Genomic DNA, 16,878 nt, shown 5'->3' with positions numbered 1-16,878 from the left:
TGGTCTAGTGGTCAGGATCCGGCGCTTTCACCGCCGTGGCCCGGGTTCGATTCCCGGTCAGGGAAAGTTCGTCTATGAATATAACAAAATCTTTAAAAATTATTATTTTTATTCCTTGGTGCGTAAATTGCTCCAAATAATTGATATTTAGCAAAATTTGGGCGGAATTTTGAAAGCAAAGCAGCGCGTTTCTGTAGTGTAGTGGTTATCACGTTCGCCTCACACGCGAAAGGTCCCCGGTTCGAAACCGGGCAGAAACAGCTATTTTTAAAAGAATTTATTTTACCTCTATTTTCCACAATTTGTCCGAAAATGAGCTCCCGGAAGCTCTTGTGCAGGTTTCTGTAGTGTAGTGGTTATCACGTTCGCCTAACACGCGAAAGGTCCCTGGTTCGAAACCAGGCAGAAACACCACATTTTTAAGGTTCTTTCCCCCCAATTCTCTGCCTAGCTCAGGGCACTAATTAACATTAACAACAGCCCTAATTAACACTAACGACACCGCTAATTAACCCCCACCAGCTCATGGGCTCTATTTAAGCTTAATTTCCCCTTTTCTGGTGCCCTGATTGTGGATTTTCCTGCTCAGGTGCTGAGCAGTTGCAAATTATCCAAAATTGGGGTTCTATCCCAAAAGTAAATGGGTTTTTTTCCCCACTGCGCGGTGGTTTTTCTTTTATTTAAGTGTTAATTAAGTATTTTAAATATCTCTTGACTCTTTGGTTCAGTTTAATGTGTTTTTCCATTCTCTTGTGGCTCAGCTCTTGGGTATTTTACCCAAAATAGACGATTCTGCTTTAAAAATATATATTTTTTGCCTTCCCCCAACCCATTTTTGTGTTAATTCACCCCACAAATCCTCCTAAATGGTTTGTGTCCTCATTTCCGGCGATAGATTTGGGGGAAAAAGGGGGGAATTCATCACTCCCTGGTGGTCTAGTGGTTAGGATTCGGCGCTCTCACCGCCGCGGCCCGGGTTCGATTCCCGGTCAGGGAAGGATTAATTTTACATCTTTTCAATTTAATTTTAATTTGATAATATGTCAAATTATTTTAAAATCAATTTAAATTTTAACTTTAATTTTAGAAAAATATTGTTTAATAGCGACTTCACCATTCAGTCTCTATCACAGCCCGGCTAGCTCAGTCGGTAGAGCATGAGACTCTTAATCTCAGGGTCGTGGGTTCGAGCCCCACGCTGGGCGGACTCTTTATTTTCAATGCTACCGAAATTTTTGGGGCTGTTTCCGCGCTGTTTGGAGACGCAGCTCATTTATTTTTCCCCTTTTATCTTTATTGTTGCTTTATGCTGTTTTCGAGCCGTGCAAACCTCCCCAGATTGGAATAATTATTACCATTACTATTATTGCTATTACTATTATTGCTATTATTCGCAATCCCAGGTGAAATGTGGAACATTACGACTGGACCAAAAAGCCCGAAAACCACAGAAAATCCACATTTTTCAGTTCATACCACCATACGGGGCCAAAAAAACCACCTCAAACAACCGATTTTCTTACATTTAACACTATATATTGAATGATAGAATTACAGAACCATTGAGATGCTCAACATTTAATTCTTGTCGCGTCAAGCCTACAAAATTGCGTTAGATCCATCAAATCCGCCTCTTTGGGTCTTTCCTTCAAGGTCAATGTTGGGTTGACTCCAATGTTGGGAGCCAGGGGGTGTTTTTTTGGGCAAAAAAGGGGGATTAAAGGTCCAGAGAGGTGGTAATTAGCCGTGTAATTAATGACCAACCCAACAATGGCCAACCCAACAATGACCAACCCAACAACGTCCCACCAAACAATCGATCCGAGGTCGTTCAACCAGAGACAAAGGGATAAAGAGACGCGCGGACACTCCGACCTCGAGGCTGCGGAATTGGGTAAGAAACCCCTTTTTTGGGTGTTTTTTTGGCCTTTTTGATGTTTTTGCACCATCTTCTCAAACCTTCCACTTATCTCAACTTTTATACCCAAAATTGGGCATTTTGCTAAATCAGAATGGAAAATAAAGCAGAAAGGGGGGGTTTTTAACAGCCCGGCTAGCTCAGTCGGTAGAGCATGAGACTCTTAATCTCAGGGTCGTGGGTTCGAGCCCCACGTTGGGCGCTTAAGTTCATTGTTTTTCCTTTTATTTGCCCAAACTTGCCTGTTTCTCTAAAGCGTCTAAAAACAATAAATGTGGGGTTTTTTGCTCATAATTATTTACTTGGGAGACACGGCAATTAAAGTTAATAGTCGGAAAGGTGGGAGTTGTCTGATTTCAGCGTTTAATAATGCGGTTCGATTTTCTCTAGTTTTAAGGCAAAAGGGACACTGGAAATATATACAGGGGGGTTTTTGGCTGGGGTTTTGGGGTGTTGTGGGTTTGCTTGGTTTGGGGTTCTTTTGTGTGTGTGTTGGGTTTTCTTTTTGTTCGCCTTTCCTTCCTTTCCTCACATGGGAGATGCTTCACTCCCTCCAGCATCTTGGTGGCTGGTCTCCCATCCAAGTGCTGACCGAGCCCGACCCTGCTTAGCTTCCCAGATCACATGAGATGGGGCGTTCTCAGGGTGCTATGGCTGTATATATTATATGTATATATATATATATAAAAAAATTCCCCAAATATATCCTGATAGCATCTGAACTAAACCCTTTATCCAAGGGCAGAGCAGAGGGGCAGCAGAACCTCTCTGACCTACTGACCACCCCCTTCTAATCCACCAGGTACCAGGTACCATTGGCCTTCGTGGTCTCCCATCCAAGCACTGACCGGGCCCGACCCTGCTTAGCTTCCCAGATCACATGAGATGGGGCGTTCTCAGGGGGGTGTGGTTTCATCTACTATATTTATATATTTTTTATATATATAGATAGATGTATAATGATTGATAGATAGATAGATATAAGTTTCTGAAGTGTATCCTGGTAGTATCTGAACTAAACCCTTTATCCAAGGGCAGAGCAGAGGGGCAGGAGAACCTCTCTGCACCCAGCTGGTCTCCCATCCAAGTACTGACCGGGCCCGACCCTGCTTAGCTTCCCACATCACATGAGATGGGGCGTTCTCAGGGGGGTGTGGTTTCATCTACTATATTTATATATTTATTATATATATAGATATATAGATATATAATTATAAATAGATAGATAAAAGTTCCCGGAGTGCACCCTGACAGTATCTGAACTAAACCCTTTACTCAATGGCAGAGCAGAAGGGCAGGAGAACCTCTCTGGATCATCTGGTCTCCCATCCAAGTACTGACCGGGCCCGACCCTGCTTAGCTTCCCACATCACATGAAACTGGGTGTTCTCAGGGGGCTGTGTGTATATATATATATATATATATATGGTCTCCCATCCAAGTGCTGACCGGGCCGGACCCTGCTTAGCTTCCCAGATCACATGAGATGGGGCGTTCTCAGGGGGCTGTGGCTCTGTATATATATATATATAAGGTCTCCCATCCAAGTGTTGACCGGGCCGGACCCTGCTTAGCTTCCCAGATCACATGAGATGGGGCGTTCTCAGGGGGCTGTGGCTCTGTATATATATATATATATATATAAGGTCTCCCATCCAAGTGTTGACCGGGCCGGACCCTGCTTAGCTTCCCAGATCACATGAGGTGGAACCCAAAGGCGAGTCGGGGTACTGGGGAGGGTTAAACCATTGCGGGGACCTTGGGGACAGTGTCTGGATTTGGGAACAGTGTCGGGGTTTGGGAACAGGTGGAGGGAGGTGTTGGGAACGTGATACCATCGCTGAGAAAAGCACTTTGGCACCGAGCGGGCGAGGAGGAGGAGGAGGGACGAAGATGCCCATGGTGGGGATGGGGGGGGGGCGAGGAACCGTAAGTGATCCGGGGTAGGGGGAGGGTGACAAAAGGGGCCAAATGGGGTGACCGAGGGGGTTGGGGAAGGAACAGGAGCTGGAGAAACCACCGAGATGTCAGAGGCGTCGAGGTCGCGGTTCCTTTATCACAACGCGCTGGGACGTCTCCCCCGGTCCCGTTGGGACCCCCCACCCACCCGCTTGGGTCCCCACCTGCCCCCCACGCAACATTTGGGGCGAATCAGGAGGATTTCCATCTCCTACAGGTACGTGGGGGTTGTCTGGCCGTCCCTTTTATTCCCCAAATCTGGTTTTCCCCCATTCCTTGGGGGCTCTTCACTATTTTACCATCTCTGCTCACTCATAGAAATGGGTAATTTTACTAATTTAGCTAATTTAGCTGATTTAATTAACCTGGGGTTCATCCCTTTTGGCTTCGGTTACCCGTTAATTAAAGGTCCCAAGTTGAGGGGGTCGATTAAACAGCGTTGATGGGTAGGATGGGTTGAGCTGTTCTCAAGTGCTCGTTAGGAGGAGATTAATTAGGCTCCACATTTGGCTTAATTAGGTGGTAATTTGACCCTCCCCGTAGGTAACGTGACCGTCGCTTGTTTTTATGGGTTTGGATGGGAGAGGAGGGACAGACCCACCTTAAATATCAACTGTGTTCTATATCAATTACATTAAATATCATATTAAATAGCAATTTCGTTAAATATTGATTGTATTAAATATTATGTGAAATATTAATGGTGTTAAATATCAATTATACTCAATATTATATGGAATAGTGATTTCATTAAATATTAGTTATAGTAAGTATTATACTAAATATTAAGTATCAACTATACTAAATATTATGGGAAGTATCAATTATATTAACTACTGTATTAAATATTAATTATAGTAAATATTACTTATATTAACTACTGCATTAAATATTAATGATAGTAAATATTACTTATATTAACATTACATTAAGTATCAACTACACTACATATTATGTTAAGTATTAACTATATTCAATATTAGCTTGGATATTAACGATAGTCAGTATTAATGATGTTAACCACCATATTAAATATTGATTATACTAAATATTACTATATTAAACACTATATTAAATGTTGGCTATAGTAAATATTAATGATATTAACGTTAAGTATCAGCTACATTAAATATTATGTTAAGTATCAACCATATTAAATATTACATTGACTATTAATGATAGTCAATATTAATGATATTAACTGCCATATTAAATATTAATTATAGTGAACATTAATGATATTATGATATAGATTGAGACTGGGAGCAAAGGGCTGGGAGATATAGATTGAGATATAGGTTGGGAGCAAAGGGTCGGGAGATGTAGATTGAGATTGAGATATAGGTTGAGATTGGGAGCAAAGGGCTGGGAGATATAGATTTAGATTGGGAGCAGAAGGTCGGGAGATAGAGATTGGGGTTGGGAGATATAGATTGAGATTTGGAGCAAAGGGTTGTGAGATTAGATTGAGATTGGGAGCAAAGGGCCAGGAGATGATTGAGATTGGGAGCAAAGAGTCGTGAGATTAGATTGACATTGAGATTGGGAGCAAAGGGCCGGGAGATAGAGATTGAGATATAGGTTGGGAGCAAAGGGTCGGCAGATATAGATACAGATTGAGGTTGGGAGCAAAGGGCCGGGAGATACAGATTGAGATTGGGAGATATAGATTGAGATTGGGAACAAAGGGTTGGGAGATTAGATTGAGATATAGACTGGGAGATACAGATTGAGATTGGGAGCAAAGGGTCGGGAGATTAGATTGAACTATAGATTGGGAGCAAAGGGCTGGGAGATACAGATTGAGATTGGGAGCAAAGGGTCGGGAGATGAGATTGAGATATAGATTGGGAGCAAAGGGTCGGGAGCTATAGATTGAGATTGGGAGCAGCGGGTCGGGAGATATAGATTGAGATTGGGAGCAAAGAGTTGTGAGATTAGATTGAGACTGAGATTGAGACTGGGAGCAAAGGGCCGGGAGATATAGATTGAGATATAGATATAGGTTGGGAGCAAAGGGCCGGGAGATGAAATTGAGACTGAGATTGGGAGCAAAGGGTCGTGAGATTAGATTGAGATTGAGATTGGGAGCAGCGGGTCGGGAGCTATAGATTGAGACTGGGAGCAAAGGGCTGGGAGATATAGATTGAGATATAGATATAGGTTGGGAGCAAAGGGCCGGGAGATGAGATTGAGACTGAGATTGGGAGCAAAGGGTCGTGAGATTAGATTGAGATTGGGAGCAAAGGGCCGGGAGATAGAGATTGAGATATAGATTGAGGTTGGGAGCAAAGGGTCGGCAGATATAGATTGAGGTTGGGAGCAAAGGGTCGGCAGATATAAATTGAGGTTGGGAGCAAAGGGCCGGGAGATGATTGAGATTGGGAGCAAAGGGTTGTGAGATTAGATTGAGATTGAGATATAGATTGAGACTGGGATCAAAGGGCCGGGAGATATAGATATATATTGGGTGCAGAAGGTCGGGAGATATAGATTGGGGTTGGGAGCTATAGATTGAGATTGGGAGCAAAGGGCTGGGAGCTATAGATTGAGATTGGGAGCAAAGGGCTGGGAGCCATTTGTCCTTATTTCCCCCCCCCTCCTCCTCCCCCCGTTGGCAGCGCGAGGAAACCGGAGCCCTCCGGAGCGCCCTCGGTTCCCGGAACGGCGCCGCCCACGTGGGGCCGGTTGCCAAACCCTCATGTTCCGCGGCCGTTGAGCTCCGCGGGGGCCATGGCCGCCGTCTTCCTCCCGGGGAACCTCCAAGACGAAGCCACTTGCTCCGTGTGCCTCGAGTTCTTCAAGGACCCCGTGTCCATCGAGTGCGGCCACAACTTCTGCCGCGCTTGCATCGTCAAGAGCTGGAAGGACCTCGAGGCCGATTTCCCGTGTCCGCAATGCCGGGAGGTTTTCCAAGAGCGGAGCTTTAGGCCCAACCGGCAGTTGGCCAATATGGCCGAGATTATCGGTCAGTTCGCCCTCCGTGGGGCGAAAGGGGCTGAGGATGAGGGGTTGTGCCCCAAACACCGCGAGGCGCTCAAGCTGTTCTGCAAGGACGACCGCAGGAGCATCTGCGTGGTGTGCGACCGGTCGCGCGACCACCGCCCGCACGCCGTGGTGCCCGTGGACGAGGCGGCCGAGGAGTACAAGGTGCTTGTCCGTCTGTCTGTCCGCCCTTCGGCTTCTTCTCCCTGCCAGCATTGTGTATTTGTGGGCATTGAACTCCCCCAAGTGGTCGGCCGAGCTTTGCTAAACTTGGCTTTACACCCTGCAATGAGCTGGTTGACGTGCAAACCTCCCCAGTCTAAATGTGCAAGACCCCCCAATCTCAGGTGTGGTGGCCAAGGAGTACAAGGTGCTTGTCCGTCTGTCTGTCCGCCCTTCAGCTTCGTTTCCCTGCTGGCGTTGTGTATTTGTGGTCATTGAACTCCCCCAAGTGGTCAGCCGAGCTTTATTAAGCTCAGCCTTACACCCTGCAATGAGCTAGTTGATGTTTCCTATGTGCAAACCTCCCCCGTCTAAATGCACAAGACCCCCGTATTTGAGGATTTTGGGTCATGTCTATAGCTGAGGATACTGTGTGATTAGCTAATTTCATTAATTAATGTCACTTGAGCTTAGCTAAGCTCGGCTTTACACCCTGCAATGAGCTGGTTGACATGCAAACCTCCCCAGTCTAAATGTGCAAGACCCCCCAATCTCAGGTGTGGTGCCCGTGGACGAGGCAGCTGAGGAGTACAAGGTGTCTGTCTGTCCGTCTGTCTGTCCACCCTTTGGCTTCTTCTCCCTGCCAGCGTTGTGTATTTGTGGGCATTGAACTCCCCCAAGTGGTCAGCTGAGCTTTGCTAAGCTCAGCTTTACACCCTGCAATGAGCTGGTTGGTGGTTCTACCTGCAAACCTCCCCCGTCTAAATGCACAAAACCCCCAAATATCAGGATTTTGGGTTGTGTCTGTAGCTGGAGATACTGTGTGATTAGCTAATTTCATTAATTAATGTCACTTGAGCTTAGCTAAGCTCGGCTTTACACCCTGCAATGAGCTGGTTGACATGCAAACCTCCCCAGTCTAAATGTGCAAGACCCCCCAATCTCAGGTGTGGTGCCCGTGGACGAGGCAGCCGAGGAGTACAAGGTGTCTGTCTGTCCGTCTGTCTGTCCGCCCTTTGGCTTCTTCTCCCTGCCAGCGTTGTGTATTTGTGGGCATTGAACTCCCCCAAGTGGTCAGCTGAGTTTTGCTAAGCTCAGCTTTACACCCTGCAATGAGCTGGTTGGTGGTTCTACCTGCAAACCTCTCCCGTCTAAATGCACAAAACCCCCAAATATCAGGATTATGGGTCATGTCTGTAGCTGGAGATACTATGTGATTAGCTAATTTCATTAATTAATGTTACTTGAGCTTAGCTAAGCTCGGCTTTACACCTTGCAAAGAGCAGGTTGATGCTTCCTATGTGCAAAGCTCCCCCATCTAAATGGGCAAAACCCCCAAATATCAGGATTTTGGGTCATGTCTGCAGCTGGGGATCGTGATTAAGTAATGTGATGTCACTTGAGCTTTGTTAAGCTCGGCTTTACACCCTGCAAAGAGCTGGTTGGTACAATGTGCAAAACCCCCGGATTTCAGGATTTTGGGCCATGTCTGCAGCTGGGGATCGTGATTAATTAATGTCATTAATTCTAATTAATCTAATGTCAACTGAGCTTTGCTAAGCTCAGCTTTACACCTTGCAAAGAGCTGGTCGATGTCTAAATGTGCAAAACCCCCGGATTTCAGGATTTTGGGTCATGTCTGCAGCTGGGGATCGTGATTAATTAATGTCATTAATTCTAATTGATTTAATGTCACTTGAGCTTTGCTAAGCTCGGCTTTACACCCTGCAAAGAGCTGGTTGATATACAAACCTCCCCCCTCTAAATGCACAACCCCCACACATTTCAGGCTTTGGGTGGTGTCTGCAGCTGGATAGAGTGATTAATTAATGTCATTAATCCTAATTAATTTAACATTGAACACCGCTCTGCAGACTCCACCTGCAGGCACTTGGGCTTGGGCCAATGGAGCAAAGAGCTGAGTGTATTTTAGGCCTGGGCGAGCACCCAAAGGTGAATGTGAGCTGGGCTTAAGCCAGGCTGGACTTTAGGCCAGGAACAACTGGTGAGGATTGAGCCTTTTCCAGCCCGGATTCCTCTTTCAGTGTTGGGGGTTGGGTTTGTGGGTGGTTGAGCTGAGCTGAGTTGAGCCCGGCTTTGCTGGTGGGGGGGAGGTTTGAGTCCGGCTTTGCTGGGGGAGGGTTGAGCGGCTGCAAAGGGCAAATGGGCGGGGAAAGGTGAAAGGAAAAGGGAGCGGATGCTACAAATTAAAGGGGAAAATGCAAAGGAAAAGGGGGTGGAAATGCAAAGGAAAAAGGAGCGAATGCAAAGGAAAAGGGGGTGGAAATGCAAAGGAAAAAGGAGCGAATGCAAAGGAAAAGGGGGTGGAAATGCAAAGGAAAAAGGAGCGAATGCAAAGGAAAAGGGGGTGGAAATGCAAAGGAAAAAGGAGCGAATGCAAAGGAAAAGGGGGTGGAAATGCAAAGGAAAAAGGAGCGAATGCAAAGGAAAAGGGGGTGGAAATGAGAAAGCAAGGAAAAAGGAGCGAATGCAAAGGAAAAGGGGGTGGAAATGAGAAAGCAAAGAAAAAGGAGCGAATGCAAAGAAAAAGGAGCAAATGCAAAAGGAAAAAGGGGTGGAAATGCAAAAGGAAAATGAGCAAATGGGAAACATAAAAGGAGCGAATGCAAAGGAAAAGGAGGGAGCAAGTGCAAATGCAAAAGGAAAGAAAAGGGAGCAAAAGCAAAGGAAAGAAAAGGGAGCAAAAGCAAAGGAAAGGAAAAGGAGTGAATGCAAAAAGGAAAAGAGGGTGAAAATGCAAAAGGAAACGGAGCAAATGGGAAACATAAAAGGAGCAAATGTGAAGGAAAAGGGGCTGGAAATGCAAAGGAAAGGAAAAGGAGCAAATCCAAGAAGGGAGCAAATGTAAATGCAAAAGGGGGTGGAAATGCAAGAAGAAAAGGGAGCAAATGCGAAACATAAAAGGAGCAAATGCAAAAGGAAAGAAAAGGGGGTGCAAATGCAAAAAGGGGGAGCAAATGCAAAGAAAAAGAGGGTGCGAATGCAAACAAAAAGGGAGTAAATGCAAAGGAAAAGGGGGTGGAAATGCAAGAAGAAAAGGGAGCGAATGCCAAAGGAAGAGAGGGTGGAAGTGCCAAAGGAAAAGAGGGTGCAAGTGCCAAAGGAAAGCCAGCAAAGCGAAGCACGTTGCTCCTTTTCCCCCAGGAGAAGATCCAGTGCCGCCTGGACGTGCTGAAGAAGGAGCGACAGGAGCTGCTGGAGTTCAAGGTGAACGACGACAAGAAGACGCAGGAGCTGCTGGTGCGTGGGACACACGGTGCGACCGGTACCGCCGGGTTTAGGCCACGGCTTTGTCCGATAGGCCTAGGCCCGGCTTTGTCCGATAGGCCTAGGCCCGGCTTTGTCTGATAGGCGGCCGTTCAAGCCAATGGGACCTGGGGGTGGTTAGAAGGGGGTGGTCAGTAGGTCAGAGAGGTTCTGCTGCCCCTCTGCTCTGCCCTTGAGTAAAGGGTTTAGTTCACATACTATCAGGATACACTTGGGGAACTTATATATATACATATACACATACATACATACATATATATATATATATATATATATATATAAAATAAGTGCAGCCACAGCGCCCTGGTATCACCCCATCTCATGTGATGTGGGAAGCTAAGCAGGGTTGGACCCGGTCAGCACTTGGATGGGAGACCATGAAGGCCAATGGTACCTGGGGGGGGTTAGAAGGAGGTGGTCAGTAGGTCAGAGAGGTTCTCCTGCCCCTCTGCGCTGCCCTTCAACTAAGAGCTTAGTTCAGCTACTATAAGGATACACTTGGGGAACTCATATATATGGGTGTATGTATATATATATATGCATATAGTAAATGCAGCCACAGCACCCTGAGATCTCATGTGATGTGGGAAGCTAAGCAGGGTCAGGCCCGGTCAGTACTTGGATGGGAGACCAGCTGGGTGCAGAGAGGTTCTCCTGCCCCTCTGCTTTGCCCTTGGATAAAGGGTTTAGTTCAGATACTATCCGGGTGCACTTGGGGAACTTTTATCTATCTATCTATCTATCTATGTATCTATAATTATATATATATATAAAAATATAAATATATATAAATATAGTAGATGAAACCACACCCCCCTGAGAACACCCCATCTCATGTGATGTGGGAAGCTAAGCAGGGTCGGGCCTGGTCAGTGCTTGGATGGGAGACCAGCTGGGTGCAGAGAGGTTCTCCTGCCCCTCTATTCTGCCCTTGAATAAAGGGTTTAGTTCAGATACTATCAGGATACACTTGGGGAACATTTATATATCTATCTATAATTTTATATATATGTATATATAAATATAATAGATGAAATGCACAAACGGCGGCAGCAGTTGTGCCCAACCCGTCTCTTTTCTCCCCAGCGAACCATCGCCAGCGAGCGGCAGAAGTTGCTCCTGGAGTTCGAGAAGCTGCGGCAGTTCCTGCAGGAGCAGGAGCGCCTCCTGCTGGCCCAGCTGGACAAGATGGAGAGCAACGTCGGCCGCAGGCAGAACGACAACATCACCGACCTCTCCAGGGAGATCGCGCTGCTCAACAAGCTCATCGCGGAGCTGGAGGACAAGATCCAGCAGCCCATGCTCGAGTTCCTCAAGGTGGGACATTGACCATCAACCAAGATCCCTGTTATGACCCTTTTTAATGTGTTTTCTGGGTGTCCTCGAGGTATTTTGGGGATAAATGTCCCTTTTTGGCCCAACTTTAATGAGTAGATGGTGTCTGAGCATCCTGAGCTAGAGGAGAAGATCCAGCACCCATGCTTGAGTTCCTCAAGGTGGGACGTCTACCATCAACCAAGACCCATGTTTTGACCCTTTTTAATGTGTTTTCTGGGTGTCCTCGAGGTGTTTTGGGGATAAATGTCCCTTTTTGGCCCAACTTTAATGAGTAGATGGTGTCTGAGAGCCCCGAGTTGGAGGACAAGGTTCAACAGCCCATGCTCGAGTTCCTCAAGGTGGGACATTGACCACCAAATGAACCCTTAGATCCAAGTTATGACCTTTTTTGCCCCTTTTTAACGTGTTTTCTGGGTGTCCTCGAGGTGTTTTGGGGATAAATGTCCCTTTTTGGCCCAACTTTAATGAGTAGATGGTGTCTGAGAGCCCCGAGTTGGAGGACAAGGTTCAACAGCCCATGCTTGAGTTCCTCAAGATGGGACGTCTACCATCAACCAAGACCCATGTTTTGACCCTTTTTAATGTGTTTTCTGGGTTTCCTAGAGGTGTTTTGGGGATAAATGTCCCTTTTTGGCCCAACTTTAATGAGTAGATGGTGTGTTGTGGTATCTGAGAGCCCTGAGTTGGAGGAGAAGATCCAAGAGCCCATGTTCCTCAAGGTGGGACATTGACCATCAACCAAGACCCATGTTTTGACCCTTTTTAATGTGTTTTCTGGGTGTCCTCGAGGTGTTTTGAGGATAAATGTCCCTTTTTGGCCCAACTTTAATGAGTAGATGGTGTGTGGTGGTATCTGAGAGCCCTGAGTTGGAGGACAAGGTTCAACAGCCCATGCTTGAGTTCCTCAAGGTGGGACATTGACCATCAAATGAGCCCTTAGATCCATGTTATGACCTTTTTTTGCCCCTTTTTAACGTGTTTTCTGGGTGTCCTCGAGGTGTTTTGGGGATAAATGTCCCTTTCTGGCCCAACTTTAATGAGTAGATGGTGCATGGTGGTGTCTGAGCGCCCTGAGCTCTGCTAGGCCAGGCCTAACAACCCAACGGCCTAAACCAGCGGTGTGCTCTGTATATTAAATCACCTCCTGCCTGTGGGAGGTTGTTTCAGGTCCTAATGAGCGATTAATTAAGCTGGAAAATATGAGGGAGCGAACAGATGGAGCCCAGGGCGATTGCAAGGCCGAGACCTAAACTGGAGCCTATCCAGCCCTTCCTGTTACCCAAATCCTCCTTCCCAGCCTAAGCCGGGTTTAAAAACTAAACCTGAGCTGCCCACCATGTAACTGAACATTTCTGTCCCAGACCGAGCGGCGAAAAGAAGATTTCAATTGATATTTGGATTAAACGACATAGGCCGGGCCTCTGAAGGGTTAAACTCCCTCCTAGGCTTTGTAAATATTTGCTTTGGTGACGGGTGGAAACTCGTTTGCTCAAAGGAACCCGGAACTATAAGTGGTTTTATTGTCTTTTAAAGGGCAGGTTGGAAAGGCTGAGCTGGGAGTTGGGCCCGGCTTTGTGTTGCCGTTGAACCGTATTGAGCCCGGCTTTGTATTGCCATTGAACCATGTTAAGCCCGGCTTTGCGCTACCGTTGAACCACGTCCAATGTACTTTCTGGGCTTTACGCCTTTTTAATTAACGTAATTTATTAACTATCAGCACAGGTTGCGTTAAACCCGGTTCCCATCTTAGTGAATTTTTGCCGGTTTTTAGTGTATTTCAACCTATAATTTTGGAACTGGAAGCAGGCGGGATTTAACTCGCTCTCTTTTTCCTTCCTAGGACGTCGTGAATGTCATAACCAGGTACAATCGCCACATTTCTCCTCCTTTCACACTTTTTTGCCCCAAAACTGCGTTATTTTATGGTCGGTGTTTTATCACAAAGTGTTTTCCGGGTATTTTCAACGTCAGATGAGACCAGAAACCCCAAATTATTTGATTTTCCTGAGAACAATTAAACCAGCGACCAGTTCAGCTCCGAAAGATGAAATTTATGCTCCGAAAGATGAAATTTAAGCTTCGAAAAAGCTTTTTTCCCCGTTTTGGCGCCTTTTTTCCCCCCCCCCCCCCCCGTTTTGGCGCCTTCCCCCCCCCCCCCCCCCCCCCGTTTTGGCGCCTTCCCCCCCCCCCCCCCCCGCGTTTTGGCGCCTCCCCCCCCCCCCCCCCCCCCCCCCCCCGCGCGTTTTGGCGCCTTTTTCCCCCCCCCCCTCCCCGTTTTGGCGCCTTTTTCCCCCCCCCCGTTTTGGCGCCTTTTTCTCCGCCCCCCCCCGGTTTTGGCGCCTTTTTCTCCGCCCCCCCCGGTTTTGGCGCCTTTTTTTCCGCCCCCCCCGTTTTGGCGCCTTTTTTTCCGCCCCCCTCGTTTTGGCGCCTTTTTTCTTTCCCGCTTCCCTTTCCCGCTTCCCTTTCCCGCTTCCCTTTCCCGCTTCCCTTTCCCGCTTCCCTTTCCCGCTTCCCTTTCCCGCTTCCCTTTCCCGCTTCCCTTTCCCGCTTCCCTTTCCCGCTTCCCTTTCCCGCTTCCCTTTCCCGCTTCCCTTTCCCGCTTCCCTTTCCGCTTAATTTATCTTCCTCTTCCTCCTCCCGCCTTCCTCTTCCTCCTCCCGCCTTCCTCTTCCTCCTCCCGCCTTCCTCTTCCTCCTCCCGCCTTCCTCTTCCTCCTCCCGCCTTCCTCTTCCTCCTCCCGCCTTCCTCTTCCTCCTCCCGCCTTCCTCTTCCTCCTCCCGCCTTCCTCACTTTTGGAGCACTAAAACCAGTTCTTAATGGTCTAATGAAAGTTGGTTTGCACCCCGTTGTCCCTTAAACTAAGCTCAGGGTGCCTCCGGGAAACTTATCTTCTTTTGAATTTAATTTAAACTTTAAATATATATATAAGATAAAATAAAAAAATATAAATTAATCTTATTTTATTGATATTAATCCCGGCCCTTATTTCCATTGCAGGAGCGACGACGTGCGGTGCCAAAAGCCGGTGCCCGTGTGCACGGACATGAAAATGCACGTCTGCAATTTCTCCCTCAAGACCGTCGTCCTCGAGAAGGTCCTGAAGAAATTCCGAGGTGGGCAGAGGCCAGAGATGAGGTTTAAATTTAGGCCTGGCCTTTAGCGGGCGCTGGGATTATCTTGAGATCCACGTGGGACTGAAATAGGAGACTAAAATTACCCCGTCTCTTCTTTCCAGAAAACCTGCGGGACGAGCTGGGAAGAGGCGAAAAAGGTATTGAAGACGTAGCAAAGGCTTTAATTTGGGGTTATTTGGGGTATTTTTGATCACGTCTAAATGGACTCCTCTCAAAATTAGACCCGGGCTACCCGCGGAGTTGATGGGGAGAGGTGGCGTCTCTAAGCCAAGCTTAAGTCTTGGTGTTTCCTTCACCATGGAGTTTATAGCGAGCCCGAGAGGAGCAACTCTTGAGGTTGGGGGGCATTCAACTGCCCATATAAGTCAAGCCTAAGACTTGACTTTTCCTTCACCATGGACTATATAGGGAGCCCAAGAGGATCAACTCTTGAGGTTGGGAGGGGTTCAACAACCCATCTAAGCCAAGCGCAGCTCTTGAGCTTGGGAGGGGTTCAACAACCCATATAAGCCAAGCTTAAGACTTGGCTTTTCCTTCACCATGGGCTGTCTAGGGAGCCCAAGAGGAGCAACTCTTGAGGTTGGGAGGGGTTCGACTGCCCATATAAGCCAAGCCTAAGACTTGGCTTTTCCTTCACCGTGGACTATATAGGGAGCCCAAGAGGAGCAACTCTTGAGCTTGGGAGGAGTTCGACAACCCATCTAAGCCAGGCCTAAGACTTGGCTTTTCCTTCACCATGGACTATATAGGGAGCCCAAGAGGAGCAACTCTTGAGCTTGGGAGGAGTTCAACAACCCATCTAAGCTAAGCCTAAGACTTGGCTTTTCCTTCACCATGGACTGTCTAGGGAGCCCAAGAGGAGCAACTCTTGAGGTTGGGAGGGATTCAATGACCCATCTAAGCCAAGCTTAACCCTGCACTTGGCTTTTCCTTCACCATGGACAGTCCAGGGAGCCTAAGAGGAGCAACTCTTGAGGCTGGGAGGGATTCAGTGACCCATCTAAGCCAAGCTTAACCATGTACTTGGCTTTTCCTTCAGCATGGACAGTCCAGGGAGCCCAAGAGGACCAACTCTTGAGCTTCGGAGGGGTTCAACAACCCATATAAGCCAAGCTTAAGACTTGGCTTTTCCTTCCCTGTCTAGGGAGCCCAAGAGGAACAACTCTTGAGCTTGGGAGGGATTCAATGGACCCATCTAAGCCAAGCTTAACCCTGTACTTGGATTTTCCTTCACCATGGATTATATAGGGAGCCCAAGAGGAGCAACTCTTGAGGTTGAGAGGGATTCAATGACCCATCTAAGCCAAGCTTAAGCCTGTACTTGGCTTTTCCTTCACCATGGACAGTCCAGGGAGCCCAAGAGGATCAACTCTTGAGCTTGAGAGGGATTCAATGACCCATCTAAGCCAAGCTTAACCCTGTACTTGTCTTTTCCTTCACCATGGATTATATAGGGAGCCCAAGAGGATCAACTCTTGAGCTTGGGAGGGTTGAATAGCCTCTAAAACCACTTTAATTGTTACAATTCTCTAACGACCACCCCCGTATCACCCACAGAGGACCTGACCCTGGACCCCGACTCAGCCAACCACCTCCTCATCCTCTCCGCCGACCTCAAGACGGTGCGGATGGGCTGCAGGAAGCAGGACCTGCCCGACAACCCCAAGAGATTCGACACCAACTCGCGCGTCTTGGCCTCCACCGGCTTCAAGTCGGGGCGACACTATTGGGAGGTGGAGGTGGGCCCCGTCGGACGGTTGGGCCTTCGGGGTGGCCAAGGAGTCGGTGAGGAGGAAAGGCCTGACTCAGTTTTCCCCAGAAGAAGGAATTTGGGCCGTCCAAACAGAACGGTGGGCGATATTGGGCCGTCACGTCGCCCCAACGCACCCCGTTGTGCCTCAGCCAGAAGCTCAGCAAGGTCAGGGTCTACCTGGACTACGAAGGGGAGGAGGTGTCGTTCTACAACGCCGACAACATGCAGCACATCTTCACCTTCAACGTGGCCTTCCAGGAGAAGGTTTTCCCTCTGTTTTCCGTCTGCTCCACTGTTACCTACATCAAACTGTGCCCCTGAGGCTTCTCCTGGGCTCCGCT

At 47.7% G+C, this 16,878-nt stretch overlaps 1 protein-coding gene across 1 annotated transcript; it reads left to right on the top strand.

Moving 5' to 3' along the window:
- Positions 1–6,610: 6,610 nt before the first annotated feature.
- On the top strand, positions 6,611–16,858 carry LOC308050598 (E3 ubiquitin-protein ligase TRIM7-like; the record flags this gene model as incomplete). The annotated part of the gene is given in 9 exon segments (XM_080360760.1): positions 6,611–7,027; positions 10,190–10,285; positions 11,399–11,629; positions 13,491–13,513; positions 14,648–14,763; positions 14,886–14,921; positions 16,342–16,529; positions 16,531–16,626; positions 16,628–16,858. Coding segments are annotated over 9 exon segments (1,434 nt in total).
- Positions 16,859–16,878: the final 20 nt, after the last annotated feature.

This window comes from Nesoenas mayeri (genome assembly GCF_963082525.1).
Source record: "Nesoenas mayeri genome assembly, chromosome: 29".
Taxonomy (NCBI): Eukaryota; Metazoa; Chordata; class Aves; order Columbiformes; family Columbidae; genus Nesoenas; species Nesoenas mayeri.
Note: the sequence above shows the minus strand (reverse complement) of the source record. Positions and strands in the feature narration are given on the sequence as shown.